Raw genomic sequence first — 24,135 nt, forward strand, 5'->3', positions numbered from 1 at the left:
CCTTACACTGCCTCCCTCCAGGGTCAAGAGGAGGCAGGGTAGGCTGCCAGGAAGAGCTAACCGAGGCTTCAGGCCCACTGCAGACAGAGGACAGTTTTGTTTAGTTTTGTTTTGTTTTAATTACTCAGAAAGTGTGTTTGTTTTTGGATTTTAGAAAACCAGGAGCAGAGCGCTTTAGAGTTCTGGGCAATCATGTTTTATCTTCATTTGCTCTGTCATTGGCAGAGGAGTAGAGAAAATAGCGTTAAACCTAGTTCGTGATTGTTGCTGTTCAGTCGCTAAGTCATATCAGGCTCTTTTGAGACCCCATGAACTGAAGCCCACCAGGCTTCTCTGTCCATGTGATTTTACAGGCAACAGTACTGGAGTGGGTTGCCATTTCCTTCTCCGCAGAGGACAGTTTTGAACCTTAGATGTTGCCTCATTTCAGAGGCACCCTAACCCGGCAGTCCCCCAACATTTGTGGCATTAAGGACTGGTTTCCTGGGAGACGATTCTTCCACGGACCAGGAGTGGGGGAATGGTTTCAGATGATTCAACCACATTCCGTTGACCGCATCACCACCTCAGTCAGCTCCATCTCGGAACGTCAGGCGTTAGAATCGTAAAAGGAGAGCGCATGCGCGGTTCATGATCGGCGCACAGGGTCCGCGCTCCTATGAGACTCTAACCCCGCCACTGCTCTGACAGGAGGCGGGGCTGAGGCAGTAACGTGAGCGATGGGAACTGGCTGTAAATAGAGTTAAAGTTTCTCTCACTCGCCCCCCTCTCACCTCCTGTTCTGCAGCCAGGGTCCTAACAGGCCACGGACTGGTACTGGCCTGTTTCTAACTTCTGTTAGAAGGTTAGAAACTAACCTCTGTTTCCTCCACGCTACTCCTCCCCACCAATTCCTGCCCCCAAGCATCCCTCACGAGCGCCCCGAGGTGACGAAGCCTTTCCATTCTGACCACGTCTGGCCTACAGTGTGATCTCCAGCAGGCTCCTGTGGAAGGAATGCGCCAGTAAAGGGGCGTTCCAGAGCCCCTTCCACTACCTCAGGAGGCAAACCCCAGGTTGGACCCAGAGGAGATCCTGGGTCAGGAGCTGTGAGGGAGCCTGGAGTTGATGGGGAAGGGATACCTGAGGAGGGAACTGGGGAGCAGCTGTAAATGGGCAGAGAGGAGTGGGGCCTGATAGTTGGGACCTTGGCTATGGAACTGAGGGTCAGCTGGGGCCACAGGGCTGCCTGATTCTGCCCACAATGGCATCTACCTGTCAGGACTTTCAGAGATGCCCAGGTGGGCTAACTTGGGCTTACCTGGGGAGAGGTTGTAACAGGGTCAATCCCATAGGCAGAGGCTAGTGTCAAAGGTCAACCAGACATCTTGGGCTTTGCTGGGGCCAGTGGGGGGACTAGGGTATCCAGGGCCTGGGATCCCAGGGTCAGCCACCAACTCCCCTTAACAAGGTCAGATCTTGGTGAGAGCCGCTCACTGCCCACCCCCTTTCCTCCTCCCCCGGACACCTGAGCTCAGGTCCCACGGCATAGCAGATGGAGGTGGGAGAGAAGCCATTGAAGGTGGAGCTCATGACAGATGTGCAGGCGCCCATGAACGGGAAGACCAGCCAGTCGCCCACATCCAGCTCCAGCAGCTGCACCTCCTTCAAGAAGAGCTTGTCAAAGGCATCACACGTGGGGCCAAAGAGGGTGCAGGGGAAGAGCGGCAGCTTAGGGCTGAGCTCCTGCAGGGACACGGGGGTGGGGAATCAGAGAAGACCCCCCGCACACACACACCCCTACCCACTCCTCATCAAGCAGCACATGCCCCAGGGCACCAGCAGAAAGGACTCTATCATCCACCAACACTGACCAATTCCTGAATGGTCCCTGTGTGCCAGGCATTGCTCTTAACCCGCCCTCACGGAGCTTATGCTCTAGAGACTGACTCCAGCCCTGCCAATTCACAAGTGCAGACACAGATGGGACCTCGGCTTTCCCATCTATAAAGTGGGAAGATTTTATTTAATAATCACTCAAAATGCTGGGCCTCAAACCTAGCTTCACTGAAAGTGCTTGAGGAGTTTTCATAGAGGATCATGCCAGGGTCCCAACCCATGAGAAATTCCGATATCAGTGGTGTGGGGCCTGGTCCAGGCAGAGAAGTATTAAAATTTCCCAGTTGATTCTGGTGTGAAGCAAAGTTTGAGAATCTCTACTTCCTAAGTCTCCTGCATCTCCAAGATTCAGGGACTCCAGAACAACAAACAGACAGAAAGACAGATAGCCAAAGAGAAGCATACACCCCTCCACAGACCGATGGACCTAGACACCCATCTTCCCGCATAGGTGTGAATCGCCAGGCCCACACAGAAGTGCACATGCCAATACACACAGACACACTTGCACATCCTGGCACACTTAGAGGGCGTGACAACCCACTAAGCCACCAGTAATCTGAGCCCCTTCGCCTCTCCCACTGGTAGCAGGGAATCCTGCCCAAGGGGGCTGGACCAGGTGAGTTCTAGGAGGTGCCAGAGCCATGAAACCGTCTCCTTACCTTCACCACAATGGGCATCCTGGGTTCAGACTCCCTGGAAAAGATGCGGAATGTGCCGTAGTGGCCATCATTGAGATAGTACAGCAGCTTCCGGCGGCCTCCTGAGGGCGGGCAGAGGGCAGCATTGAGCTGTGCTCAACCAGGGCCAACCCTCAACACCCAAGCCCAGCACCTGTGGGGGAGCCCTGACCCTCTGCCCAGCACTGGATACCCCCTGTTCCCTGCTCCAGGAGTCTTCTCTGAGCCCATAGACAGTTGGGGCCTGTCCTCTGCACCCCCATTGCCCCTCCGCCTCTACCCTCCACCTTTCAGTGTTCCCCTCTTCTCCTCTTCATCTTCCTCTTCCAAATAAGAATAATCTAACTAGACCTCCTTAGTGGTCCAGTGGTTAAGAATCCACCTGCCGATTCAGGGAATACAGGTTTGATCCCTGGTCTGGGAAGAACCCATGTGCCGTGGAGCAACTAAGCCTGTGTGCCACGACTACTGAGCCCGCGCTAGGGCCTGCGAGCCGCAGCAACAGAAGGCCTGTGCCTACAGCCCGAGCTGTAGAGCTAGAGAGGTCCCCGCGATGAGAAGCTGGTGCACCACAACCAGAGAACAGCCCCCAAGTGCCAAAACTGGAGACAGCCTGCACGCAGCAACGAAGACCCAGCACAGCCAATAAATAAACAAGAGAACAATCTAACATGCCATATAACTCAGGCATTGTTCTCAGTTCCCTACATGTATTCAACTATTTAACCCTAACTACCCTCTGAGCGGGTTCAGTGAGCCTGCTTTGCGGTTGAGAAAACAGTCTTGTCAGCAGTCATGTAGGGGACTGTGGCAGGGCTGGGATTTGCCCCCAGATCTCAGGCCTCATGTTCTCTGCCCTCCCCTTAGACCAGGTGCCCTGAGCACCTGCTGCATGAGTCAAACTGGGAGCAAACAGTCTTTTCATGACTTGATTCCATCATGCTTGGTCCTTAGTGATGTGCTAATTTATCAGTTTCCTTCCTCAAAGGGGTACCTGTCTAAACTACATTTTCTTATGTTCTATATTCTTTTTTCTTTTCTCTATATTCTGGATGCTCCAGCATCTGGGGCCTTGCTGACCCAGCGAGACTGCTCCTCCCTGGGTTGGTTAATTTCTAGAGACAGCAAATAACTGCCTTGCAAGTATGCCTTGCCCGTGCAAGCCAACCAATCCAGTGTCCGTACTGCAAACCACCTCCTGGATGGAACTCACAGAACTTGAAGCACTACCTCTGGCCTAATCTTCCTAGGGCGGTCCTTACCCCCCACAACCCACTGAAATTATTCAAACTAGCCAATCCCAAACCTGCCAGTCCAACTCACCCTGATTCACCCATTCTGTTCCTCAAAAACCACAACAGAGGCTCTGACCAGTGTTCCCCCGTGTCCTTCTGCTTCCTGATCCATCCTGTCCTTCCCCTTGTGGCCCTGAGGGGCCTGCCTCGCCTCTGGGTTCTCCAGAGGAAGCTTTATGGCAGTTACTTCCAGGTCTTACACAAACTGATTAAAACACATCCCAGGTATTATCACCCTGCTTATTTAACTTATATGCAGAGTACATTATGTGAAATGCTGGGCTAGATGAAGGTCAAGCTGGAATCAACATTACTAGGAGAAATATCAACAACCTCAGATATATAGATGATACCACTCTAATGGCAGAAAGTGAAGAGGAACTAAAGAGCCTCTTGATGAGGGTGAGAGAGGAAAATGAAACAGCTGTCTTGGAACTCAACATTCTGGGGAGGGAGGTGATAAGCAGGTTCAAGAGAGAGGGGACACATACTTTATTACTGGCTTCTTTGGTAGCTCAATCAGTAAAGAATCTGCCTGTAGTGCAAGAGACCAGGGTTCAATCCTTGGGTTGGGAAGATCCCCTGGAGAAGGAAATGGCAACCCACTCCAGTATCCTTGCTTGAAAAATCCCATGGACAGAGGAGCCTGGTGGGCTACAGTCCATGGGGCTGTAAAGAGTCGAGCACGACTGAGCAACTAACACAACATGGCTGATTTGTGTTGATGTTTGGCAGAAACAAATACAATTCTATAAAGCAATTATCCTTCAATTAAAAAAATAAAGCTCAATATTCAAAAAACAAAGATGGTCCCATCTCTTCATAGCAAATAGATGGGGGAAAAGTGGAAACAGTGACAGACATTCCTTTCTTGGGGCTCCAAAATCACTGCAGTTGGTGACTGTAGCCATGAAATTAAAAGATGCTTGCTCCTTGGAAGGAAAGCTATGACAAACCTAGACAGTGTATTAAAAAGAAGAGACATCTCTTTGCCAACCAAGAACCATATAGTCAAAGTTGTGGTTTTTCCAGTAGTCATGTGTGGATGTGAGAGTGGGACCATAAAGAAGGCTGGCTGACCACCAAAGAATTGATGCTTTCCAGCTGCGGTGCTGGAGAAGACTCTTGAGAATCCCTTGGACAGCAAGGAGATCCAACCAGTCAATCCTAAAGGCAATCAACCCTGAATATTCACTGGAAGGACTGAAGCTGAAACTGAAGCTGCACTACTTTGGCCACCCAATGGGAAGAGCCAACTCCTTGGAAAAGACCCTGATGCTGAGAAAAACTGAGGGCAGGATGAGAAAAGGCAGCGACAGAGAATCAGATAGTTGGATAGCATCATCGACTCAATGGACATAAATTTGAGCAAGCTCTCGGAGACAGCGAAGGACAGGAAAGCCTGGTGTGCTGCTGTCGCAAAATCAGACACACCTTAGCAACTGAACAACAACAAAGTACATTTAAAAACATTGCCCTACTCTGACAAGTATGGGGTACAGCACAGTTGTCACTTCCCTCCATCTAAACACTCTGCCTCTGTTGATGTTGCCAATGTAAGCATGTGATAGCTTTCTCTCCAGCACCATCATACTTCTGATGCATATTGAAGTAGTGGTCACCTATGACCCCCAGACCCTTTGGACAGGACCTACTACCAAGGCAGTGTCTTCACAACCACTCTTCATCTGTTCTTAGAATATTGCTTTCTGGAATCTAAACTCAGGATTTTGCGCTGATTTCTGTTAGCATTTGAAGCATTTCATAATATTTGGGCATTTAGATGCCCAGATCCTTCTGAATACTGATTTTCTGCTCTCCCCACTGACCCCAATGTACTTCCTACCATCCTCTCCCCTCTTTCTTAGTTGCCATCACTGAAGCCACAGCCCCAGTTGTCCCTAAACTACTTAGTCATGAGAGGTAGTCAAGACACTGCTAATGTCAAGAGCTCAGGTCTACTTGGCATGTGGTGCAAATCCAAGTGCAAAGGTGTGCGTCAGGCAGACCAGGTCCAGTTGTATCTCTGACTAGCTGTGATGCCTCGGACAAGTTCCTTCCTCTCTCTAAGCCTCACTATCTCTGCCTGTAAAATGGGAATGAACCCAAATTACTTCACCCCAAGCTCTACTCACAAACTGTTGAGCAGAAAGGAGAGAAAATGCATATTTCACACATGATAGATATTTAATAATTGGCAACACTTATTATTATGGGAATAAGAATAATGAGTCCCTAAGGACTTCCCTGGTGCTCCAGATTAATACTGCGCTTCCGCTGAAGGGAGCATGGGTTCAATCCCTGGTCAGGGAGCTGAGATACCACATGCCCCATGGGGTGGCCAAGAAAAAAAGCAACACACATACAAAAATTACCCCTTACCATAGTAAAGATGCAAATTTTAAAAATAAGCCCTTAATACTTAGAGTTTTGTTAAATGATGACTTGAAATCATAGGCTTCCTATCACAATATCCTTTAATCAGACGTTTTGTGAAGAAGCGCAATCAGCTGACACAAGTTTCTTGGGATTACAAACCTGTGGGCCAATCATTTGTCAAAAGGATAAGGGAGGAGATTAAAGCAGCTTATAAATATTTATATGTCAGTTATCATAAAGCGGCAAAGAATAAAAGCACTAAGCCAGTGGGGAAGATCTATTCATGTTCTCCATCTTATCGTGAAATGGAGTTTCTGGTTAGCTCACTTTGTGTGAAAACCAAAAGCTGTAAAAATAACAGTCTAAAAGAGCTCCTACGGTGGTTGACCTCGACTGCCAAAGGTTTACCATTACCCTACAGATGTCACCCTTAACCTTCAGGCCATGACGACAATGGTGCCTTCTTATATGTATTGTAAGAGTTTGCATTTACTCACTATATTTTTGGCACCGGAACCTGCACCTGTTAGATAATGCTTGCTGGATGAATTTAAGGTGCACAGCAGCACGATTTTGTCCTTGAACCTCATGGGCTATATTCTGTGACTTTACCTCCATAAATGCCGTATAAACCCATTGGCTACTTAGGAAAAATGAAGACCTTTCATCTTGCTTCTCACCTCCCAGTCTGAGAACAATAAAATAGTGATACTAACAGGTTCATTCTCATATCCAATTCAAAGCTTGTTTACTGCTAATTAGGCATTCGGGGCTGGAGCCCAGACCCTCTACCCATCCTCCACTCCAGGGCCCGGGAATGCCTGGACAGTGGCCTGCCCACCCACCGGGCTCTAGCACAGCCTTCTTGGCAATGATGTTGATAGCGGTCATGCAGACAGATGTTGCATAGAAGCGTCCGGGCTCTGCGATGATCTCGATGCCACTCCCCTCGGGGAAGTCCTGCGCCAGGGCGGCGTTGATCACTCCTGCCACCTGCGGGGACAGACCCAGACTTTAACATGGCCAGTCCATCTGAGGAGGCTTTACCTGCACACTATCCCTTCATTCCCTTGAGGGCTGTGTGGGGAGTCGTTATCTCCATTTTACTAGGGAGGAAACAGGTCGATGCTGTGGCCCATGGTGGGGAAGCAGCTTGTCCAAGGTCACATAGCACCCTGAGATGTCTGAATTTGGGACCACTTAAACACAGTCAGCAAAGACAAAATGTTTCCCAAGTCTCAAGGATAACAAACTTCTACCTGACTGTAGCTTAAGGGGGGATAGCAACTAACACCTCTAAAGAGACACGGAGCCAGATACACAAGGGCTCATATATGTACACAGGCCGTGCAAGTGTAGTCAGACAAAGACCTCTCAACAAAGACAAACCTCAGTTACACACAGGCATGCGACTCACAGTTCCATGACCTCCTCATACACAAACAAACACTCAGTCTCCTGAACCCAAGCTGGAGCACCCAGCTCCCTCTCATCCTCCCCGTCACCTCCTCGAACTCAGAGTTGGAGCCTTCCTCTCCGGGGAAGCCCCCTCCGATGTCCAGGAGCCTCATGTCATGCCCGATCCTGCTGCCCATCTCAAACACGCGCCGGCAGTCGGTGATGGCCTTCATGAAGTTACGGGGTGTCTGGCATCTTGAGCCCACATGGAAGCTGAACACACATCAAGTGACATGTAGAGAAACACCCGTGAAAAAGCAAAGGTCAGTAGGAAGAGAGACATGGGCAGAAACACCGAAGCATGGTCATCCTTGAGTTGGAGCACTCGAGACTGTGTGGTGGTCACCTCTCTTAGCAGCCCCTTCCAAGTACCTCATTGCAGGGGCCTCCCTTCTTCTCCCTCTTGGAAGGCGTGTGCTCAGAACCCGGATCCCCATGCCTGTGAGGAGGGCCAGGTTGGATGAGGCCAGAGCAAAAGTTCAAGGGGGTGCCACAATACTAAATTATCAAGATAAAGAATATTTAATGTAATTGTTGTAAAGAGCAAAACTGATTTAGAAACATCTACAATGATGAAAATACTAAAATGTAAATAAAGACAAGATTAGTAACAGTAGGGACTTCCCTGGTGGTCTGGGGGTTAAGAATCCACCTTGCCATACAGGGGACCCAGGTTCGACCCCTGATGGAGAACTAAGATTCCACGTGCCAGGGAGCAACGAGGCCCGTGTGCTGCAGCTACCAAGTCCACACGCCACAGCTAGAGAGCCCGTGCTCTGAAACCAAAGACCCCATGTGACACAACTAAGGCCCAACAAAGCCAGATTAAATAAACATTAAAAATAAAAAGGTGCTTTATATATACAAAAGTGGTAACAGTAGTTGAACCCTGAAGCAAAAGGAAAAATGAGAAATGCCAATCTTGTCTTTCAAGTTTTAATATTTTTCTCATCATGATTTTTTTGCATTATTTTTCATTTTTTCAAATATTGTATTCAGTTCAGTTCAGTCGCTAAAATATTCTTTAGCTAGAGTACTAACTTTTTTAACATCCCCTTAAATTTTGCACCCAAGACCTTTGCCTCCTTTGCCCCACCCTAATCCCAGATAACATCCAGCTTCTTCGCTGAGAAGAGAGAAGCATCATGAGGCCCAGAAGGGCTTCGGCTGACCAGAGCATAGCCAGGAAGCCAAAGGCTGGAGGTAGACAGTGGAAATTTTGTCAAGAGAACACACTGGTCATAGCAAACACTCTTCTTCCAACAACATGAGATGATGCTACACATGGACATCACCAGATAGTCAATAGTGAAATTGGATTGATTACATTCTCTGCAGCTGAAAATGGAGAATCTCTATATGTTTAGCAAAAGCAAGGCCTGGACCTGGCTATGGCTCAGATCTGAGCTTATAGCAAAATTCAGGCTTAAATTGAAGAAAGTAGGGAAAACCACTAGGCCATTCAGGTATGACCTAAATCAAATCCCTGATGGTTATACAGTAGCAGTGACAAATAGATTCAAGGGATTAGATAGACAGAGTGCCTGAAGAACTGTGGACAGAGGTTTGTGACATCATACAGGAGACAGCAAGAAGACTGCCTCTTCTTAGAAAACAAGAAAAAGAAATACAAAAAGGCAAAGTGATTGTCTGAGGAGGCCTTGCAAATAGCTGAGATAAAAAAAGAAGTGAAAAGCAAAGCAGAAAAGGAAAGATGTACCCAACTGAATGCAGAGTTCCAGAGTGTAGCAAGGAAAGAAAAGAAAGCCTTCCTAAGCAAACAATGCAAAGAAACAGAGGAAAACAACAGAATGGGAAAGACTAGAAATCTCTTCAAGAAAATTGGAGACATCAAGGGAACATTTCGTACAAGGATGGGCATGATAAAGGACAGAAATAGTTAGGACCTAACAGAAGCAGAACAGATTAAGAGGTGGCAAGAACACACAGAAGAACTATACCAAAAGTGTCTTAGTGCCCCAGATAGCCACGATAGTGTGGTCACTTATCCAGAGCCAGACATCCTGGAGGGTGAAGTTAAGTGGGCCTTAAGAAGCATTACTATGAACACAGCTAGTGGAGTTGATGGAATTCCAGCTGAGCTATTTCAAATCATAAAAGATGATGCTATTAAAGTTCTGTACTCAATATGCCAGTAAATTTGGAAAATTCAGCAGTGGCCACAGGACTGCAAAAGGTCTGTTTTCATTTCAATCCCAAAGAAGGGCAGTGCCAAAGAATGTTTGAGCTACCACACAATTGTACTCATTTCACATGCTAGCAAGGCCATGCTCAAAATCCTTCAAGGTAGGCTTCAGCAGTATGTGAGCCAAGAACTTCCAGATGTACAAGCTGGGTTTAGAAAAGGCAGAGGAATTAGAGATCAGATTGTCGACATCCGTTGGATCATAGAGAAAGCAAGGGAATTCAAGGAAAGCATCTACATCTGCTTCATTGACTTTGTTAAAGCCTTTGACAGTGTGGATCACAACAAACTGTGGAAAATTCTTCAAGAGATGGGAATACCAGACCACCTTACCTGCCTCCTGAGAAACCTGTACGCAGGTTAAGAAGCAACAGTTAGAACAGGACATGGAAAAATTGACTGGTTCAAAATTGGGAAAGGAGTATGAGAAGGTTGTATATTGTCACCCTGATTATTTAACTTATATGCAGAAAACATCATTTGAAATGTTGGACTGGATGTATCACAAGCTGAAATCAAGATTGCCAGAAGAAATATCAACAACCTCAGATATGTAGATGATACCATTTATTGGCAGTAAGTGAAGAGGAACTAAAGAGTCTCTTGATGAGGGTGAAAAGGGAGAGTGAAAAAGCTGGCTTAAAACTCAACATTCAAAAACTAAGATCATGGTATCCAGTCCCATCACTTCATGGCAAATAGAAGGGGGAAAAGTGGAAGCAGTGACAGACATTATTTTCTTGGGCTCCAAAATCACTTTGAATGGTGACTGCAGTCTTGAAATTAAAAGGCACTTGCTCCTTGGAAGAAAAGCTATGACAAACCTAGACAGTGTATTAAAAAGCAGAGACATCAGTTTGCCGACAAAGGTCTGTATGACTAGTCAAAGCTATGGTTTTTCCAGTAGTCATGTGTGGATGTGAGAGTTGGACCACAAAGAAAGCTGAAGAATTGATGCTTTCAAATTGCGGTGCTTGAGAAGACTCTTAAGAGTCCCTTGGACTGCAAGGATATCAAACCGGTCAATCCTAAAAAAAATAAACCCTGAATTTTCATTGGAAGGACTGATGCTGAAGCTGAAACTCCAATACTTTGGCCACCCGATGTGAAGAGCTGACTCCTTAGAAAAGACCCTGATGCTGGGAAGGATTGAAGGCAGGAGAAGGGGGCAACCTGATGATATAGTTGGATGACAACTGGCTCAATGGACGTGAGTTTGAGCAAACTCCAGGAGATAGTGATGGACAGGGAAGCCTGGTGTGCTGCAGTCCACAGGGTCACAAAAGAGGCAGACACGACTTAGCAGCTGAATTACAACAATGGACAGTGGAAACCAAGACTCCTGGCTCCTCCTTTCCAGGCAGGGAAAGCCAGTGCACTCACCTGGTTCCAACCACAGCCAACCCCAGGTCCCTGGCAGACTTGAGCAGATGTTCACATACCTCCAGCCTGGCCCTAAACTTAGAGCTCAGGGGAAAGAGGCTGCCACTGTCCTGGGTCCACAGCCGGAGGACCAGCCTGGGAGAGGGGTGCAGAGGGTATCAGAATTTCTTAGGCACATGAGCCCCAAGGCCCCCCATCCTACCTCCCTCCAGCTTCCCACCCACTTCTGCCTAGCTCGTCTGGACTGTCTAGCCATGGAGACCCAAAGAGTGAACACACTCACTACCTACAGGCTTCTGTCCAGGCAAGAAAAAGCAGGAAAATGATAAAATTATAAATACACCTTCCATAGGCCTCCACATTACAGGATCAGAGATGTTAAATAACTTTCCTAAGATCACACAGCGTGTGACAAACCAATCTGAAGTGTGATCCCTGGCCTCCCTGACTCTGATACGAGTGTCTTTTCCACAAGGTCAGCTAACGCCGGACCACCTAGTGCTAGGCTCTGCCCAGTGTCCATGCGGACACAGGCATTGTTTATTTGGCATCAATGGACACCAGCGAAGGCATCAGGCCACTGGCCCAAATTCTTGTACTTTGCTGCTTTGGCCTGTGCCAGTCACCACATGAGTCTTCCTGCATCTGATTCCTGCAGCCAGTTCCAACAGCCGGGGTCCCAGCTTTAAGGTCCCTTTTTCCACCTGTCTCTACTTGTTTGCACCCACTCCCTGCTGGTCTCACCTGGCCCCAGGATGATGCTGGGCCACCCTGATTAGCTCCTCCTCGCTGTCGAACACCAGGAGCTTCACCCCGTGGAGGGCAGCACAGCGGATGTGGGAGACAGGCTTGCAGGGGTTGGCATAGATGATGCGTGAGGGAGCCACGCCCAGGGCCAGCACCTGCTCCAGCTCGCCCTGGCATGGGTGAGAGCCAGAGTGGGGAGCTACCCTGATGCCCCTCTATTCTCTGGGGATGGGAACCCTGGGCATGAGCCAAAAGGACTGCCCTTAACTGAACCCCTATTGTGCAGTGTGCTGAACATGACTGTGTCCTTTAGGTTCCTAGAATCTTCCAAATGATCAGGCTGTGCTAGGACAGGGACAGCATCTGTGTCTTCAAGCTTGTGCTTCCCCTCATTTGCTCAAGCTGTCTGCCTTAGTCACAGGGACCAAGGGGAGACTGATCCCCTGCAGGGCACTCATTTATCCTTTCCCAAACAGTTGAGGACTAGGAGAGTCAGCCCCTGTTGAGGAGCTGCAGTCTCCACTCCAGGACCCCCGGCAACCCGCCTTTTTTCCCCAGGAAGTGTTGGGCTTGTGAATGAGTCAGCTGGCCCAGGCTCACCTGGCTGGCACAGTCGAAGCTGGTGCCCAGGGCAGCCAGGACACGCAGCATCCAGGGGCTGCTGTTGCACTTTACCGCATAGAAGGGTGAGACCCGCGGCAGGGCCTGGCGGAAGACCTGGTGGCGGTTGGCCAGCACGCCCAGGTCAGCCACCATGAAAGCATCTCGGCAGTCCTGCCAGGACAGTGAAAGAGAAACAGAAGGCTGGGTAGAGGGTTATCTCACCTGATCCTCAAAACAACACCATGCAGTAAGTACTATTGCTGTTGTCGTTTCAGATTTGGGAAAAAAAGGTTCAGAAAGAAGTCACTGGCTCAAGGTCACAGAGAAAGTGCATGGCTAGGATAGAGTTTGATACCAGGTCTTCTAACTCTTTTTTCCAGTAGTCATGTATGGATGGGAGATTTGGACCATAAAGAAGGCTGAGAGCTGAAGAACTGATACTTTTGTGGTGCTGGAGAATACTCTTGAGAGTCCCTTGAACTGCAAGGAGATTAAAGCAGTTAAATCCTAAAGGAAATCAACCCTGAATTTCATTGGAAGGACTGATGCTGAAGCCCTAATTCTTTGGCTACCTGACGCGAAGAACCAACTCACTGGAAAGGACCCTGATGCTGGGAAAGATTGAAAGCAAAAGGAGAAGGGGCTGGCAGAGAGCGAGATGGTTGGACAGCATCACCAGCTCAATGGACACGAATCTGAGCGAACTCTGGGAGCCAGTGAAGGACAAGGAAGCCCGGTGTGCTACTGTCCATGGGTCACAAAGAATTGGACATGACTTAGCAACTGAACAACCACAACTTCTAACTCTTAAAATAGGGGGACAAGAGGGAAACAGTCTTTGTAGATCAAGAAAGGGGAAAGACAGCTCCAACCCTCAACCAGGCAGCTTGGCACTGGGTAAAACCCCCAAGTGGTAGCATGGGGAGGGAGCTAGAAGGGGACAGAATGATTCTATCACCCCAGCAGAGCAGAGCTTTGAAATAAGACCTAGGAAACTGACATAAAACCAGAAAACAGAAAGTCTTATTTCTTGCCCCCCAAAGCAGGCACTGAGACAGCCTCATCCTTCCTTACTTCCCCTCTCCCGTCTCCCTCCTTCTCTACCGAATCAGAGAGCTCCTTGATCTTCTTCAGGACCACATCCCAGGCAGTTTCTCCAGGCTCCAGGGCAATGATATCCTTTGGCCATGTGCTTCCAGGGCTTTCTTTACTCTCCTTTGAGTTCCCAATGGGAATGCTGACCCCCGATGCTCCAACCAAACCCTCGGCCAGGCGCGGTTTCGACATCCTAAAAAGGGCTGGCACTGAGATAGGACCTCTTCCCTCCTCCCAGCTCCCCACTGGCCCCAGAGCCAGAGTTCTCAGGCTGTAACTTCTCAGCCGTTCCTTTCAGCTACCGCAGCTCCATAGAGCCCTCGTGAATTTTCCCATCTGTAAAATGGGCCACTGGTCGGGCCCAGTCTGCTTCAGAGACCTCGTAAGGGACCAAGCAAGACACACAGGCTGTACACAAGGAACAGAGGCTAGGCATCCTCCTCCGGGCTCCTCCACACAGATGTACCCATTCGCAGATGGGAAAACTGAGGCTGGGAAGGGTAAGTGCAGAGTTTCAGGATCTTCAGATTGTAGGGTTCAGAGCCAGGGCCCAGGAGATGATCCAGGTCCAGGGTCCCCATTCTACACACAGGAATGAGAGGCCCAGAGAGAGGAAGGGACTTGATCGAGGTCACCAAATGGTCAGTGGCAGAGCTGGGACTGGCACCTGGGGTCTCTAGACCAGAAGTGGACCTGCCGCCAGCCAGGCATCCCTGAGACCAAAGTGAAGGTGGTCTGCAGCCAGGGGCCTTCTGTTCTGGCAGCTGGGGCTTGACCTGTACCCCCACACCACATGCAGACTCGCCTGCTGCCTGCGGTGACCTGCTTGCTCAGGCTCAAACTAGGGAGCTGGGATCTGTGGTGTCTGGGCTTGGGGTAAATCCCATGGGAAAAGCAGAACTCAGCCCAGATCGCAGGGACCAGGGCAAGCACCACCCAGGCTGTCCCTACAGACCTCAGCCGGCCGGCCCTGCCTCCTCAGCCCAGACCTCCCAGGCCCCGAGAACTAACCCTCTTTCGTCACCCACATGACAGGATGACGTGGACTGTTTGCGACCCCGTGGACTATACAGTCCATGGGATTCTCCAGACCAGAATACTCAAGTGGGTTCCCTTTCCCTTCTCCAGCGGATCTTCCCAACCCAGGGATCGAACTGGGGTCTCCTGCATTGCAGGTGGATTCTTTACTAACTGAGCTATCAGGGAAGCCCATGGTGAAGTCAGACTCCAGTTATAAGGGAATGTCAGTGACAATCAGTCAAGGGACCCTGGGAACCCTGCATCCACCCTTCCCACTTCATAGATGGAAACACCGAGGGGCCCAGAGGTCTCCAGAGGACTCAGCAAACCTGGAGGAGGTCTGGGAGCAGAATCAGGACCTGACTCTAACCACAGGCGGGTTCCACTGCCTCGGAGCGAGAGCTGGTCTCTCCCGGTGCTGTGTCTCTGCCCTCCACGGCAGATTTAAATACCTTGCTGGAAGTTTCTCCGAACGGAAAAGTGAGGCTGTTCGTCACTCAGGTCCAGTCACCTTCTCCCTCCCTGGCCCCACCCCTCTCTCCATGTGAGCTGCTGAGGTCTCTGTGACCTGCAGGCCCTCCAGGCTAAAGCCGTCACCCTGGAGCTGCCTTGCCTCTAGGATGTCAGCTGTCACTTGCTGCACTTAATCTCACCTCTGTGTTCTGACCAAAGCCTCCTGTACCTGTTCCAGGAAGTACAGCCGAGAGCCTGCTCCTGACCTGATTCTTCTCTTCTGCCAGCCTTGCTTGACCTTCTGCTCACTTGAGGCCTCCAACCTTATTCCCTCCCACCAGGAGTCAGTGCCTCCCAACCCTCCACCATCTTCAGGCTCTGGGGGCTTAAACATCTAGGAAGGGGCAACAGGTAGAGCCTGGATTGGAGGGAGAGACTCTCTGTAGCAAATCTCATTAATTCCATCTGTGATTCCAAACAAGATAATAAAGTCCAGGACTTCCCTGGTGGTCCAGTGGTTAAGAATGCACCTGCCAGTTTAGGGGACACAGGTTTCATCTCTGGTCCAGGAAGGTTCCACAGGCCTCAGAGCAACTAAGCCCGTGTGCCACAGCTAATGAAGGCTGCCCGCCCTAGGGACCAGCGAGTGGCCCCGGCTCACGGCAACTAGAGGAAGCCCATGAGCAGCAACAAAGACCCAGCGCAGCCAAAACTAAATCAATTAATTTAAAAACTAAAAAGAAAAAGATAATAAAGTTCAAGCTTTTATAGAGATCCCCACCTACCCTCACCCCAGACTAATTCGGGTAGAACTGACTTCTAACTCTACTTCATGGATACGTAAAGATCTCACATCTGGGGGCCTCAAGATGAGGATAACATCCACATGGGCCAACAGGGTGCTCGTGAGGATTAAATGCAATGACACGGTGTAACACCTACAAAGAGTTTAGCCAAGTGCTAGCATATAGCAGTGATCATGATAATAACTCCAAGAACAGCCAATATTACTCAGCCCTAGGTAAGTGTCAGGCATTATGCCAAGTACTTTATGTGGTAAGTCATGGAGCTCATGAGGCAAGTTCCACCCAGAGCCAGATATGCAGTCTATGTCAGATGGGCAGATCCCAGCGGGTATCAACCTCAGCACCAGGACAGGCTCAGTACCTGGATTAATGGTGGATAAGATGTTCCTGATGAGTGGCCTGCCCAATGCACAGGGCGTTGCCAGCCTGGGGTGGGGACAGCTGCCCCCTTGCCCTGTGCTGAGACCTGTGGTGCAACATGCCTGACCCCTGGCTCCAGGCAAATCCCTATGGGCCCAGCTCAGATCCCCATGAAGCAGGGAAGCACAATTGAAAACCCTTGTCCCCGCCAAGCCAAGGTAACTCTCCTACCCCCTGGTCTGCCCACAATGACAGGTATATGGGTGAAGCTCAGACCCCTGCTAACGTGTGACCATCAGAGACGTGTCAGAACAAGGAGGCTCCGCAACCTCTTCTTCCATTCTATAGGTGGGAAAGCTAAGAGACCTGAAGGTCTTCAGGCCACCAGCCCACACTGCAGATCCTGGGTGGGTCCTTCTACTCCCCCATCTTTGCCCCTGGCCACCTGGGCCGCTCTTCTCCTTGTCTCTCTACCTCATGCAGGCAGCCAGGGCCCACTCCATCACTCCATCCTCCCACCTGCCTCCACCTGCTCGGGCAGCCCCTCCTCCTTCAGCCTGGACCCACTCTGTGTGGTCCCTGGGCCCCTCTTGATGGCTGCTCAGTGCATGCCTGGGTAGGGGAGGCACTAAAGACCTCAGGAATACCGAACCTGGGCCTTCCTGGGGTCCTACCCCTGGGGCAGATTGAGGAGGGAGGTGCTGTGTCCCTTGAATTGAAGGAGACACAATTTCGCTTGCGAGGGAGATAATTTAGGGTCTCACCAGGAAAATCAAACCACTTCAGCTCTTCACAACAGAGACAGTTTAATGTAGAGGACTGTATCCACAGGCTATGGAGCAGCTGAGGGCCAAACAGGAAACAGTGAAGCACCCTGGATCCCGGCAGGAAGCTGTTTCTATGCCCGGACTGGAGGGGCAAAGGGAAAAGTGATGTTTCCCAAACTGCAGTCTGAGGTCCCTCAGTGGAAGCTGGAGCCGTAGAACCACAGCCCCTGCCTAGGAAACTAGCTGGGACAGAGAGGCGAGGGACACACGGCCTGGTTTCTCCGGCGGCCTCCCAGCCTCCTGCCAGCGGCCCCCAGTGGCTGACCCCTGCGGGAAGCCAGCCCACTCTGGAAGATGGGACAGAGTCAGGGAGGGACAGATGGGGAGTGGGGTAGGCAGAGCCTGGATGAACACAGGTGGTCGGAGTCTTCTAGAGGTAGAGACATTTACCTGAGCCCTCGAGGGTGAGAAGGTACCAGCCAGGCCAATACTGGGACGAGTATTCCAGGTGTTGGTAACATCTGGTGCAAAGGCTCAGGATGGGAACAAGCCTGGGCCCCAAGTATAGAAAAGAATGCAATGGTGGAAGAAAAAGGGTGGAAATTTGCCGACTTCAAAGCTGATGTATAGTAGAAGTCAAGTATTAGCCTGCTATCACAGATACGAAAATGGTGAGGGAGGGGTACAAAGCATGACATCCAGAGTACCAAGAATCCTTCTAGTAGAAGGATCTCAAATCTCGATCTGATCTCGAGCAAGCTAGACACTTGGAGAGGGCCTCTGTTCTGTACCAGCTTCCCCTTTCCCCCAGCATGCACAATTCCAAGGGCTTGCCAGGCGGTGCTAGTGGTAAAGAACCTGCCTGCCAGTGCAGGAGAAATAAGAGACGCAGGTTTGATCCTTGGGTCAGGAAGATCCCCTGGAGGATTATGGCAACCCACTCCAATATTCTTACCCGGAGAACCCCATGGACAGAGGAGCTTGGCAGACTACAGCTCATAGGCTTGCCGAGTCAGACACGACTGAGGCGACTTAGCACACGCCCAGTACACAACTCCAAGGGATGCCTTTTGTCCATTTCCCAGCCGCTCCAGCTACACACACACTACCCAGGTTATGTCCTGCCCTCTCCCTCCACAGCTGCCAGGCTTGCTTTCTTAGCATGTATGTTCTCTTTGCTGGGAACACTCTTCCATCACGTGTTTAAATCATGCTTTCCTTTGCTTAAGAAATCATTTGGTTGGGGTCAGTTTCAAGAGTGAGTCAGCTCAGCTGCTGAGGTGCCAAAACACCCAGGAAATGAAAGAATCAAAGCCAGAGAAGAAAACTGAGTGTCACCAAAACTCAGTATGAGATTGAAAGTCAGCCTTTGGCAGATCACAGGGTTGATGCGATGCTCGTGCAGTAACTACCCGTGATCACCTTGGCTCCAGGAGCAGCAGATCTGGTAAGCTGCACAGATTTTGTTTTGCAAGAAAGGTGCAAGTTTGGGCAGAGCTGAATTGCTGAAGACAGAAAGGAGAGGCAGAGTCACCCGCAGAGCCTCCTGTTAGCAGTAGGTTCATGCTTCTCCCCTCCCTCTGCACAACTTCTTCTGAATGTTAAACAGATATTTAAGGAACACTTATTTGATGCTGGAACCACAGGGTATCCACACATAAAAGGATGAAGTGGATTTCTACTTCATATCGTACATAAATGTTAACTCAAAATGGATAAGAGACCCAAGTAGAAGAGTTAAAACTATAAAATTCTTAGAAGACAAGAGTACATTCATGACCTTGGATTAGGCAATGGTTTCTCAGATAAGGGGAGAGACTGTTCATGAACACAGGATTTCATTTGGGGGTGACAAAAACATTTAAATGTTAGACTGTAGCAGTGGTTGCACAACTCACTGAAGATACAAAAAAAAACCCCATAGACCTGTACACTTTACATGGGTGAAATGTTTGGTATGTGCATATTTCAACATAGATTTTAGAAAAGAATCTTCACTTACAGAGACACCACAATATCACTAACTACAAAGTGGGTCTCAGTCCCACCCTGGGTGAAGCAGACAGAACATAGATCTCGAAACCTGCCAGTCTGAGTTTGAATCAAATCCAGAAATCTAGAAAGCTATTTATCTCCTATAAGCCTCAGGATTCTCATCCGAAGAAAGGGTACGTTAAGAAACATCTATTAGGTAGGTTCTTAAATGCACAGATTCTTTTTTTTAATAACTGCGCAGGGTCTTCGTTGCTGCGCATAGGCTTTCCCTAGTTGCAGTTCATGAGCTTCTCATCGCAGCTAGCTGGCTTCTCTTGTTGTGGATCATAGGCTCTAGGGTGCGCCAACTTCGGCAGTTGTGGCACGTGGCCTTGTGGAATCATCCCAGACCAGGGATCGAACCTCTGTCCTCTGCGTTGGCAGGTGGATTCTTCACCACTAAGCCATCAGCAAAGTCCTTTCAATGCACACTCTTAGATTGCCAGAATCTTTGAATCAAACATCTCAGACCTGAAAAGATATGTAGTCAAACCTCTCTGTCTCTTGGTATAGAAATCCTTTTTCCATCTTCTAAATAAGTGGTCATCCCACTGGATTGTTTTACATACACCCCAGGACAGGGGGCTCACCCTCTTCCTGAGAGAGCCAGCTTTGCTCTTGAACAACTCTGATTGATGACAAGGCCTTTCTTTCAACACTGTCTCCTCCTGGTTGACACTTATGGGTCCTATCTCCTTCCTTTGGGGCTACAGAACCCCTTCAGTGACCTGAAATTTGTATTAATATGTCCTTGAGTCTGTCCTTTTCTGGGTCAGACACTCTTACTCTGATTTCCTTCTAGTCTGACTCTGTGGTTATCCCAGGGCAGAAGCAAAGGTCCAGAGAGATTCACTGCAAGTAACCCAGGAAGTGAGAGATCATATGGGGAGTTGGGGGACCCAGCCTATCTACCCAGCGCTCCTATGAGAGATGGCAGACTATATCAGCCGTGGCTCTTCTCTGGGATTCTGACTAAGTTTTGTATGTTGGCTCCTAGTTTGGGGATGAGTACAGGATTGGTTAGAGAGGCATCAAGACTAACATAGCACCCAGCATCAAGGCTGAGCCTCCAACTCATTTGGCCTCCCTGATCCTGTTAACGTCCTGAGTCTCTCTGAGGCATAATTAAAATAATCCACCAACATCCAACAATTATGCCAGTCCCAAGGGTTAATCGCTCAGTCGTGTCTGACTCTTTGCGACCCCATGGACTATAGCCAACCAGGATTCTCTGTCCATGGAATTCTCCAGGCAAGAGCACTGGAATGGGTTGTCATTCCCTTCTCCAGGGGATTTTCCCAACCCAGGGATTGAACCCAGATCTCCTACATGGCAGGCAGATTCTTTACCATCTGAGCCACGAGGCAAGCCTATGCCAGTCCCAGGAAGAGAAGAAAGATGGAGAAACAGGCTCTCTTTTCACAAGCAGTCCCCAGTGTTGTGGGAGCTATGAATATGTAAGCAACCAGAGACCAGAATGGAGGACTTAGCATTCCCATTGTTGTTGTTGTTTAAATCTGAGTATAGTTGCTTTAAAGCCATAAAGGTAAGCCCAGACTCTATAAAAACTCTTATAGGAAAAACACTCTTTGACATAAACCATGGTAGGATCTTTTTTGACCCACCTCCTTGAGGAATGAAAATAAAAACAAAACAAACAAATAGGACCTAATTAAACTTAAAAGCTTTTGCACAGCAAAGGAAACTATAAATCAGACAAAAAGACAACCCACTAGAATGGAAGAAAATACTTGCAAATGAAGCAACGGACAAAGGATTACTCTCCAAAATATACAAGCAGCATGTGGAGCTCAACATCAAAAAGTAATCAGAAAATCTAAAGATTTCCAGGGTGAAAGATCTAAACAGACATCTCTCTAAAGAAAATACACAGATGGCCAAGAGGCACATGAAAAGACACACAGCGTCATTAATTATTAGAGAAATGTGAATCAAAACTATAATGAGGTATCACTTAACACCAGTCAGAATGACCATCATCAAAAAAATCCCATTGTATTTAGACTAAAAGAGGTGAAGAGACTTGCTCAGGGCCATGCAGCTGGTAAGACTGAGCAGGAATTTGAACCCAGATCTGCTGAACTTCGAGCCTTTGTTCCCAGGAATGAAAGGCAGCATAACTCAGTGATGAAACACAGAGAATTTAATGTGCCAAATGGAGATGATGGTGATGGGGGAGGCACAGAAAATGTCATTATTTATCTAGTGCTCACTGCCAAGCAACCTGCCAGGTATAAAATTATTTGATACTTAAAACATCTTATGGATGTAGCTACAATTATTATCCCCATTTTGTAGATGATGAAACCAAGGCAGGGAGAGGCAGAATAATAATAAATCTACTTAATAGGATCATGGAGAACAAATGAGGTAATGCATGTGAAGCCCAGAATAGTGCCTTCCTGACACTGGTTAAGTCCTCAAACTGTAGTTTATGATCCTGATAATAATGCTGGCGTGATAAGGGCCTTTAGAGATCATCTGAACCAGAGATTTTAAACATTCTGTCTTAAAAATTAAATATGAATCCTAAAGTGAATATTTCTCTTGCCTTGTGGATGCCCACCAACTTTGAGCATCCTTTCTGGAAGTCCCATCTCTCCATTGCCAAAGGAAGAAACCAACTTTCCCAGGGCCCCTTACAGCCAGAATGTGTGAAATCTGCCCTGGGCCCCGTCAAACTGAACTGAAGGCAATGAGGACTGGCAAGCATTACCAAAGAGACTCGAGCAGCCACAGTGTGTAGTGATGAAGCAGTGGCTAATTAAATTATTGCCTGTTGTCAACTGGAATGAAGTTCCCATCGAAAGTAAGGCTTTAGGGACCAAATGTCTAGTGCAAAAAAAAAAAAGGTGGGGGGCAAAAAAGAGGCAGGAGGAATACAAGGATTTGGGGTGGAGTAACTTCTACCTGTCCTGGAGAATTTAGGAAAATAATATGGCAAGCTCAGAGACATTATTGGCACAGACATGGCCAGAGGATCAGGAACTTTATACGAGTAAACTGTGATGAGTCTCTTACCCCTTGCTGCTGAAGAGATAAAGAGATCAATAATGGAAATAAAAGTCTGAGGATGCAAGTTGCCATATTGCATCAGTTAAATTTGCAGCCTTACCTCACCCTGCCCCCAACACACACACACAACTACTAACCCTAAATATGCACCTGTCCTATAACCCAGCAATTCCAATTCTGAGTATATACCCAAAAGAAACAAGAAACACTCAATAGAAATATGTCCACCAAAAGACATGAACACAATGTTCACAAGTTTACTTATAATATCTCTGAGCTGGAAGCAGTCTAAAAGTCAATCAGTCATAGAACTGATAAATAAATTCACATATATTTCATGAAACACCACACAGTATGAAAAAGAATAATCATGCTAATTGTAAAAATATGAGTGACCCTCACAGACTTAATGCAGAGAAAAAAGAGGCAAGCCCAAAATAACAATATGTACATACTTTATGGTTTTATTTATATGAAGTTCAAAAACATGCAAACTTAATCTATGCTGACAGTAGTCAGACAAGTCATTACCTCTGGGTAGGGAGCTATGGGCAGGGAGAGGGTGCGAGAGAGCCTTCTGTTCCCCTAGAAATGTGCTCTATCTTACAGCAGTGGTGATACAGAATATACATACAGATCTTCCTTAACTAACAATGGGGTTCAGTTCAGTTCAGTTCAGTCGCTCAGTCGTGTCCGACTCTTTGCGACCCCCTGAATCGCAGCACGCCAGGCCTCCCTGTCCATCACCATCTCCCAGAGTTCACTCAGACTCACGTCCATCGAGTCCGTGATGCTATCCAGTCATCTCATCCTCGGTCGTCCCTTCCTCCTCCTGCCCCCAATCCCTCCCAGCATCTTTTCCAATGAGTCAACTCTTCGCATGAGGTGGCCAAAGTACTGGAGCTTCAGCTTTAGCATCATTCCTTCCAAAGAAATCCCAGAGTTGATCTCCTTCAGAAGGGACTGGTTGGATCTCCTTGCAGTCCAAGGGACTCCCAAGAGTCTTTCCAACACCACAGTTCAAAAGCATCAATTCTTCAGCGCTCAGCTTTCTTCATAGTCCAACTCTCACATTCATACATGTGTCCCAATAAATCCATCACAAGTTGAAAATGCGTCTAATACACTAACCTACTGAACCACAGGGTTTAGCCAAGACTACCTTAAAATCAGCTTCCCTGATAGCTCAGTTGGTAAAGAACTTGCTTGCAATGCAGGAGACCCTGGTTCGATTCCTGTGTTGGGAAGATTCCCGGAGAAGGGACAGGCTACCCACTCTAGTATTCTTGGGCTTCCCTTGTGGCTCAGCTGGTTAAGAATCTGCCTGCAATGTGGGAAACCTGGGTTCAATCCTTGGGTTGGGAAGATCCCCTGGAGAAGGGAAAGACTACACACTCCAGCAGGGACTGTATAGTCCTTGGGGTCGCAAATAGTCGGACACAACTGAGTGACTTTCATTTTCACTTTTTCATCTTAAAATATGCTCGGAACACTAACATTAGCCTACAGTTGGGCAAAATCATATCGTACAGCCTACTTTATAAAGAAGTGTTGAATACCTCATATAATGCATTGAGAATTGTACTGCAAGTGAAAAGCAGAATGGTTGTGTGGGTACAGAATGGCTGTAAATATATCAGTTGTTTATCCTTGTGACTGATGGCTGAGCAGGAGCAGCAGTGGCTGCCATGCTCAGCATCACAAGACAGTATGGTACTGAATATACTAGTCCAGGCAAAGATCAAAATTCAAAATCCAAAGTATGGTTTCTATTGAATGTGTATCACTTCCACACACCATGAAGTCAAAAGCTTTTAAGTCAAACCATCTCAAGCTGCGGACCATCTGCACATATATTCATCTTCATATATATGCATATATGTGTATGCATATGTTCATGTACATATTCTGTGTATTTATGTATACATATATATA

General features: G+C 48.2%; 1 protein-coding gene across 1 annotated transcript; it reads right to left on the reverse strand.

Moving 5' to 3' along the window:
• Positions 1 to 960: 960 nt before the first annotated feature.
• Positions 961 to 13,916, reverse strand: LOC138432481 (antizyme inhibitor 2-like). Its single transcript, XM_069573784.1, has 9 exons — positions 13,734 to 13,916; positions 12,627 to 12,800; positions 12,024 to 12,196; positions 11,280 to 11,414; positions 7,738 to 7,903; positions 7,078 to 7,225; positions 2,541 to 2,641; positions 1,508 to 1,725; positions 961 to 985 (listed from the first exon to the last, which is right to left on the reverse strand). The coding sequence occupies exons 1-9, from the start codon at positions 13,914 to 13,916 to the stop codon at positions 961 to 963; spliced, it is 1,323 nt and encodes a 440-aa protein (XP_069429885.1).
• Positions 13,917 to 24,135: the final 10,219 nt, after the last annotated feature.

The sequence above is a fragment of the Ovis canadensis genome, chromosome 2 (assembly GCF_042477335.2).
Source record: "Ovis canadensis isolate MfBH-ARS-UI-01 breed Bighorn chromosome 2, ARS-UI_OviCan_v2, whole genome shotgun sequence".
Lineage (NCBI taxonomy): Eukaryota > Metazoa > Chordata > Mammalia > Artiodactyla > Bovidae > Ovis > Ovis canadensis.